Source organism: Triticum aestivum, chromosome 5D, assembly GCF_018294505.1.
Source record: "Triticum aestivum cultivar Chinese Spring chromosome 5D, IWGSC CS RefSeq v2.1, whole genome shotgun sequence".
Lineage (NCBI taxonomy): Eukaryota > Viridiplantae > Streptophyta > Magnoliopsida > Poales > Poaceae > Triticum > Triticum aestivum.
Window position 1 is genome coordinate 388,219,225 of NC_057808.1, and position 8,545 is coordinate 388,227,769.

At 47.3% G+C, this 8,545-nt stretch overlaps 1 protein-coding gene across 2 annotated transcripts; it reads left to right on the plus strand.

The window, feature by feature from the left end:
- Positions 1-919: 919 nt before the first annotated feature.
- On the plus strand, positions 920-4,404 carry LOC123122017 (LEAF RUST 10 DISEASE-RESISTANCE LOCUS RECEPTOR-LIKE PROTEIN KINASE-like 2.4). 2 transcript variants are annotated; one of them, XM_044542138.1, is made up of 5 exons: positions 923-1,711; positions 1,845-1,978; positions 2,635-2,670; positions 2,851-3,928; positions 4,033-4,404. In XM_044542138.1, exons 1-5 carry the CDS (start codon positions 1,014-1,016, stop codon positions 4,094-4,096), a joined length of 2,010 nt encoding a protein of 669 aa, XP_044398073.1. In that variant the 5' UTR covers positions 923-1,013; the 3' UTR covers positions 4,097-4,404. The 2 variants fall into 2 exon arrangements, with proteins under 2 accessions (XP_044398074.1, XP_044398073.1); XM_044542139.1 differs by lacking the exon at positions 4,033-4,404 and having other exon boundaries at positions 920-1,711; positions 2,851-3,932.
- Positions 4,405-8,545: the final 4,141 nt, after the last annotated feature.

Here is an 8,545-nt window from a genome sequence, read left to right on the forward strand (position 1 = left end):
GTGTGCGTCTGCTGCTGATCGTGGGTTTGATTCCTACCAGGTGCAGCCGATTTTTGTTGTTTTTAAACGCGCGTCACGCAAATGGGCCGGCCCAGGTCAGTAACCTCTTGTGTGAATCCTCGTCTGCTTGTTGCAATAAGCGGCGTATAGGAGCTCTCTAAAACGGGGGCTACAAGCGCCGTTTAGGGTCTCAAAAAAAAATTTAACGTGGGCTAGTGAGTTGTTGGCTTGGTAGCCTTGACCATCGTAGGGACATGTGAACCAACCTGTGGTTGGATGGTTAGAGAGACTGTGGTATTCCCAGCCCATCAGGATTCAAGTCCTGGTGCTCGCATTTATTCCTAGATTTATTTCAGGATTTCTAGCGATGCGCATTCAGTGGGAGCAAAAGGGTAGGATGTGCGTGTATGCATTCATAGGGGTGAGTGTATACGTGTGTATATGACCGCTTGCTTCTGTACTGTGTTAAAAAATAAAGACCATTGTAGGGACGTGGGCTGGCTGGGTATACGAGAAAAAAAACAAACGTGTCATTGGTTTGATCGTTTTTTTAGTCGATCTGGAAAAATGTTTCTGCGTATTGTTTCAAACTACAGTTCGGTAGAATTTCGGTTAACCGAATTAAAAATCAAACTGCCCGAACTTGGTTCGGTTTTCAAAAGTAAAAACCAAATTAGTTATACCAATGACAAAAACTGAAAATTTGTTTTTTTTTGTTTCGGCTTCAATTTGATGTTCCGTTCATCGGTTTTTATGCCCACCCCTACACAAGACCATCTGTACTCCGCAAGACCATCCCAGTGCGACGACCAACCATCGCCGAACACCGCCCAATCATATAGGACTAGTTACAAAAAAATGATGGACGCACTTTGTGGACCCATCCGGGCGACCCACGCATCATTCAGAGGTCATGTGGCAAAATAAACAAAGACCACTTTACTACTCACTCCTCACACACGTAGAGGTCGACTTTGCTTTGGTCTCGATCGATCTTTCTCAGTAGCAGAGCAATGGCCACCCACGCTCTCCTCTCCATCGCCGTGCTCCTCGTCGTCTGTGCAGCCCCGGGAGCGCTCGCGCAGACGGTGCAGGTCTGGGACCAGTGCTCGCCGGCGAACTACACCGCGGTGAGCACCTACGGGGCCAGCCTCCGCGGCGTGCTCAGGGACGTGGTCGCCGCCGCCGGCCGCTCCCGCGACGGCTACGCTACCGTGTTCCGCAGTCAGCAGGCGAAGGATGGCGCGCCGTACGGGCTGGCCTTGTGCTACGCGGACGCCGGCCCGCCGGAGGTGTGCCGGCTGTGCCTGCGCATGGCGGCCGGGAACGTGACGCTGTTATGCCCGCGCGCTGCGTCCGCCACCATACTGTACAACAATTGCTTGCTCCGGTACGCGGACCCGGCGGCGGACGGGAGGGAGCTCGCGCGGCCGGAGGCGGACACGGTGCAGAGGTTCTCCTTCTACAACGGCAACATGACCAGCGCCGGCGAGGCCGACAGGTACGGCGCCGCGCTCAATCGGCTCATGGACCGCCTCGCTCCCGCCGCCGCCGAGGCCGGAGCGAACGGCCAGCCGCGTCCGCTTGCCGCGTTCGGGCAGACCAACATCACCGCCGACGAGAGCCTTTACGGGTTCGCGCAGTGCGTGGCGGGCCTGTCCCCCGCCGACTGCCGCCTCTGCCTCCAGAGAATCGCCGCGTCGTTGCCCATGTAAGTTGTGGTATTATTTTGGTCAATCGCATGCGTTCATCTACGTCGTAGCTGCCTGCCGCCGGCCGGCGGCGTGTGGGGACTGACACGACGGCCGGACATGCATGCATGCATGGATACTCTGTATGCGTAGGACGAAAGGAGGGCGGGCCTACTCGCTGACATGCTACACGAGGTTCGAGGTGGTGCCCTTCTACATGCCGCCCAACACAACCAGGATCGTCGTGGCTCCGGCGCCGGCGCCGGCGCCGTCGTCCCCCTCAAGAGGTGAGTTAAATGTGAACTACGTAGCTTCATTAATGAATTGTTGGTGGGAAAGCGATGTACACTAGTACATGGTGAGGTCAGGTGAGTGAGTGAGGTCGTGGTCTTTCACGTACGGTCTCGATCGACCGATCGAGTGCGATCATAAATTCTCGGCCCTCGTGATTAAAGCAGCAAGCTGGTCCCATGAAAGGAATTCATTCACTGAATGGATTGAAACAGCGGCAGAACGTACAACCAGCCCGTGTGAGCCGCTTGCTTGACTGGCGGTGGCGTCAACGTAGGACGAAGAAGCTTTGCAACAACTGAATAATGTATCGGTCACAAAATATGGTATATACTAGTCTATATTAGATTCAGTTTTTAAAAGATCCCCTCAAAAAAAGATTCAGTTTTGAAAGTGAAATTTTGATCAAGTTTAGAGTGTTATCAACACCTAGAATACCAGATCAATATCATTAAATTCATCATGAAATATTATTCTCTATAAACTTGATTAATGTTTATGAAGTTTGACATTTGAGAAAACTATTCATACACATTTATATAATATAAAATGGATGAAGTACCATTTATCTGTTGTTAAATGTATCATATATATATTCATACACAGTTCGACTGAGAATCGCCGTAATTAACCACGAGTTTTCTTGTTGCAGCTTCGAATCGTCGCAAGTTGGGCATAATTGTGGGAGGTATCACTTCAAAACCCTTCCATCCCCTTCTAATCGACAAGTTGAGCAACGAAAGGATGTGTTTTTTCCCCTGATTACCTTGTATATATGCTACTTATCATAGTAGTATTACATAATGATTTATATCTTGTCAAAATAATTACTTGCTGAAACAGTAATTATACTTTTTTTTTGTTCCAGTTTCGGCCGTTGCAATAATTGTTTTGGTCGCGACGTGCTCCATTATTGCTCTGAAGATTCACAGAAGTGGAAGATCTCCATTTCCGTCATTGACAGGAAAGGACTACAACGACCGTAGGGACAACATCAAAAAAATATTGGGCAACTACGGCTCACTAGCTCCCAGGAGGTACCAATTCTCACACCTCAAGAAAGTAACCAAATCATTTGGTGAAAAGCTAGGGCAGGGTAGCTATGGCATGGTATACAAGGGCACCCTAGCAAATGGCCGCCATGTCGCTGTCAAGTTCCTTCATGACACGACCGGAAATGGAGAAGAATTTGTAAATGAGGTCATCAGCATTAGAAGGACATCCCACGTCAATGTTGTCACTCTGCTTGGTTTCTGTTTGGAGGGTTCAAAGAGAGCTCTCATCTATGATTATATGCCTAATGGGTCATTGGACAAATTCATCTACACCGAGAATTCGAAACAAGCTCTTGGATGGGAGATACTATATGAGATCGCAACGGGCATCGCGAGAGGATTGGAGTATCTTCACCGAGGGTGTAACACACGAATCATACACTTTGACATCAAGCCCCAAAACATCCTCCTGGACCAGGACTTCGTCCCGAAGATTGCCGATTTTGGTCTGGCGAAGTTGTGCAACCCCAAGGAGAGCTACCTATTGTCGATGGATGGCATGAGGGGTACGGTCGGGTTCATAGCGCCTGAGGTCTTCTCGAGGCGGTACGGGGTCGTGTCGACAAAGTCGGATGTGTACAGCTTCGGTATGGTGCTCTTGGAGATGGTCGGTGGAAGGAAGAACTTGCGAGCAAGTGTTGAGAGGGAAAGTGAGGTGTACTTCCCGGATTGGGCTCACAGTCACCTCGCACAATTTGGGAGCTTGCAACCATTTGACTTGGGATTTGATGGACCTGAAGAGATCGCAAAGAAGATGGCCACTATCGGGCTGTGGTGCATACAAATATCGCCGGCGTCTCGCCCGACGATGAGCAAGGTTCTGGAAATGTTTGAGAAGAGCGCCGATGAACTCGAGATACCGCCAAAGCAGTTCATCTACTCACCTATACAGTGAGTTTTCTATCACTCTCTATTTATGTTGAAATGTTGCTTTTGCAGATAACTACTTGCGGTTCGCCCTAGATTTAACTCGCTTTCTAATTCCATCTGCACAGGGATGACTCAGATGAACTACAGAAGGAGAGCAGGGTTTCTATGGACACTAGCAGAACTAGCTAGCTAGGCCAGTTCCTGGTTTAGATGAAGTACCTCAGGCATGGCGAGTTGCCATGGACATTGTTTCGCAAGTCTCAAGGGAGGACAAGAAGAAGAAATATTAAGTAGTGCCCACTAGTTACAGATCCTCTGTTCCGTTTCAAGGCCAATAAGCTCAGGTGCTAGCCGGTCGACCTTCTGCGTGTGACAAAAAAGACTGTCCATTCAGTTAATATTAAGAACGTTAGTCCGTCACACACCTCATTATACAAACAGCCAAAGTTTGGTAGTTTAGACTTCTGAAACGTATGAATATTCCAACATTTGATTCATCGCTCTACCTTCCATACTGAAATCACGTACTCCCTCCTTTCATTTTTGTAATACGTTTTAGGCATTTAAGACAGCACATAAAACAGCTCAATTTCAGTTGTCTTAAACAACTTACAAAAATGAACAGAGGGAGTATTAGTAATTAACCAGTTTTGGGTTGCAATGTCAGCCAAACCTTAGACAACAACTTCTGAGTGTAGATGCACCATCCATATACTCCATTATGTACACGTTTTAACAAAGCCATCCATCCATTCAGGTTTTAACAAAACCATACAGCGGGGCGTGCTACTAGAGAAGAGACCAAGGGACCCGTTTAGTTTGTGAGTAAATTTTCCTTAGTTTATGACACCTAAGATTAAACAAGTTTAATCAATTTAAAAAGGCGTTTGGTTCAAGTCTCGTCTTAGACAAAATACTTTTGTCACACCAGGGCCTCACATCACACACTTAAAAGTGTTGCAAGGGCAACCTACTATTACGAGTCTTTCTTTCCCCTCTCGCAATGGGACTAGGGCAAAGTCTTCCTCCCCTCAATCTCCGTCGGCAAGCCTGTGAATTCGCCTTCGCTCTGCCTGCCGCTCCAGTGGCCGGTGGCGGCAAGGGGAATCCCGGTGCCTCGCTTTGGCTAGTAGATAGGTTATGGTTTTAGTCCTCGCGGGGATGGCCCTCGTGTGGATGGCGGTGCTTCACCTTCGAGTCGGTCATCCGGCCTCCGATCCTCCTCAAGTTCGTCCTTTAAAAAAGTAAGTGGGAGCACGATAACATCTCTAATAATTTATGTGGATGATATATTGTTGATTTGGAATGACGTAAAATTTATTAAGACAATTAAGGATTCACTAAAAAAATAGTTCTTCGATGAAAGACTTATACGAAGTAACGTACATATTAGGCATAAAAATCTGTTGAGATAGATTAAGGCGCCTAATAGGGCTGAGCCAAAGCATGTACATTGGCAGATTTGGGCGGCCTCGGTTTGCTGGTGGTTGGCGTCGGGATGAGTTTGTAGCTCGGTGATGCGCTTCTCGGCTATTGCAGACAAGTTTTGAACTGATCAGCTTAATGACGGGATGTTAGGAGGATTAGCTTACTGACGGTATCATCAACAATTTTTCTCAAGGTTCTACAGCTTGACCTTAGATTTAGCCATAATCTTCTTTAGCTTCTCCACCTCTTTGGAGAGGCGGATATTCTCTCTGCTGCATTCTGTGCACAACAAGTACGAAAAAAACAAAAAGACAGAGAGATTCAAACTGGCGACCTACACCTTAATTCTAACTCGCTCTGACCAACCGGACATACTGGTTGCAATAATGTTCTTTCTTTTTCTCTTTTATATACTTTCTCCAGACAGATTTTTTTTCTTTTTTTTCGTTGTGGATTTTTTCTGGTCTGAATTTATGTTTTGGATTTTCCTCTATTTTTCTGTTTATTTTCTTTCATCCTTTACCTTTTCCTTTTCTACAAAATGCACAAACTTTTTCAAATTTGATGAACTTGTTTCAAATTTTTTATGCATATCTTTTCAAATTCGTTGAAATTTTTATTCCAAATTGATGAACTTTTTTACAAATCCGATGAACTAATTTTTTAAAATTGATGGATTTTTTTCAAAATCGATGAACTTTTAAAAAAAGGTGAACTTTTTTCAAAATCGATGAACTTTTTTGGATACGTGAACTTTTTTCTAATTCGTGAACTTTTTTTGAATTGGGCAACGTTTTTTTGCATGTTCATGAACTTTTTTCGAAATATGTGAACTTTCAAATCTTGTTCACTGTTTTTAAAGAAATTCACGTATGAGCAGCTATAACTATTATTAGTTTTAGCGCCCATTTTAGTCACTTGCGACCGGATGCTGTAGTGGTTAGCCAAACACCTGCAAGAATGTAGGTTGCGAGTTCAATTCCGCGCGGTTGCTCCGTTTTTGGTGGATTTTTCGCACTATAACAACATTTTGTGCGTTGCGCCATCGTGGGCTGGCCCACTTGGCGCTGCAGTGAGCGCCGGTTGGGGTCCGCGGCGCTGAATAGGAGCTGCCATTTGTTATCTTGTCTACTCGATGAATAATCACAGAACAGCTCGAATGGTCTGTTTTTCTCAACAACAACAAAAAAAAACTCGGTTGATGGGGAGCCCGCCGTGCCGCAGCAAGAGTGAGCCGAAGAAGGGGCAGTGGACAGACACCGGGGCGCCGGAGAGAACCAGAAGGTAGAGCCCCATTCATCAAGAAGCACGGCCAGGGCAACCGGCGCACCCTCCACAATAGGAATGTTGGTCACCGGTCGATCCAACTACAGAACTACTTGCACGGCCTAGTTGCAGAGGCCAGGAGTCACCCTCCTTTTCAAAGAAAAAAGAAAAAAAACTTGCAGCTAATTTACTCTTTTTTTTAGAACCACGGAGCTACATTATCGCAAAAGGCTTTCGCCCCGCTTTATAAATAAAGCAAACCGCCATAGAGCACCAAGTACACAGATGAGTTCACACCACACACACTAGTTTCACAACAAGAAGTACAAGAGGTTCTGCTGAGGGCACAACTCAACCAGCCCAAAGAAAACAAAAAAGGCCGGAAACATCTCCCGGCACTAATCCGGCTCGGAGGGGGGAGGGGGAGGAGGCGGCGACAAGTGGACAACCATCGAGCGAAGGTCGGCGATGAAGGCAGAGATGGCGTCACGATCCTGGGGGCGGCTAAGTGGCGGCCAAAGCTGCAAGTAACTAGACAGTTTGAAGAGAGCGTCAGTAGCACGTCGAAGCGGAATGCGCTGAATCACAAGTCTATTGCGGATCGTCCAGAGGGTCCAAGCGAGGGCCCCAATCGCCAACCACCTAATGTGGCGAGTGAGGGAGTCCTGGACTAAGGGGTCCTCGGACGTCCGGCCTGTTAGTCGTGGGCCGGACTAATGGCCTGTGAAGATACAAAGACCGAAGACTCTACCCGTGTCGGGATGGGACTCTCCTTGGCGTGGAAGGCAAGCTTGGCGGTCAAATATGTAGATTCCTTTCTCTATAACCGACATTGTGTAACCCTAGATCCTCCCGGTGTCTATATAAACCGGAGATACTCATAGCCATAGTCATACAGGCTAGACTTCTAGGGTTTAGCCATTACGATCTCGTGGTAGATCAACTCTTGTAATACTCATTCATCAAGATCAATCAAACAGGAAGTAGGGTATTACCTCCATAGAGCGGGCCCGAACCTGGGTAAATATTGTGTCCCCCGTCTCCTGTTACCATCAACCTTAGACGCACAGTTCGGGACCCCCTACCCGAGATCCGCCGGTTTTGACACCGACAGCGAGTATGCAGGGGGGAGGCCTGGAGTTCGGAGAACAGGTTGGGGAAATTGGTATGACACTAATTGCCACCAACCACCTCTCTAAAGCAACGGAGCTACATTACTCCTTGGTAGGACTTACTTTATTATTTTTCATATATCCATCATACATCAGTTGTATGGCGTCTATGCCCATCACTCCAGTGGCCTATGAAGGAGTAGCGACCGTCGTCCGGGTCCTGGTGGGGTAGTAAAATGACCACAGCAGCAGTAGGGCATCATGCCTTTGGTGACACTAGTAAAAAAAGGGCCTATTGTCCCGGTTCGTAAGGCCCATTTGTCCCGGTTTTTGAACCAGGACTAAAGGGTCGTTACTAAAGCCCTAGGCCTTTAGTCCCGGTTCTTACACGAACCGGGACAGATGGGCCTCCACGTGGCCGGTGCTGCGAGCCCAGGCAGGAGGGCCTTTAGTCCCGATTGGTGGCACCAACCGGGACCAATAGGCATCCACGCGTCAGCTGTTCAGGGGCTAGGGTTTTTGCTTTTTTTCTGAAAGGGGGGGGGGGGTTGGGGGTTTTGTATGATTAATCAAGGTGTTTCATATATTGTATTAGGTAGCTAATTAATTAATAGAGAGAAGTGTCCTCTCTTATCTCCGTGTTTGGTTGACGCTACGTACTATACGTATAGAGAGGCCCTCGACACGCTAGCTAGTAAGCAAATGAAGGAAACCATTAAGTACAGAAGTTCGTCATGCATACCGATAGAAGTGATATCGACCTCTCCTTATCCAAGAGATTGCGCGAACAACAAGTTTTCGTATATCTATCCGACGCTACTGGCTACATATG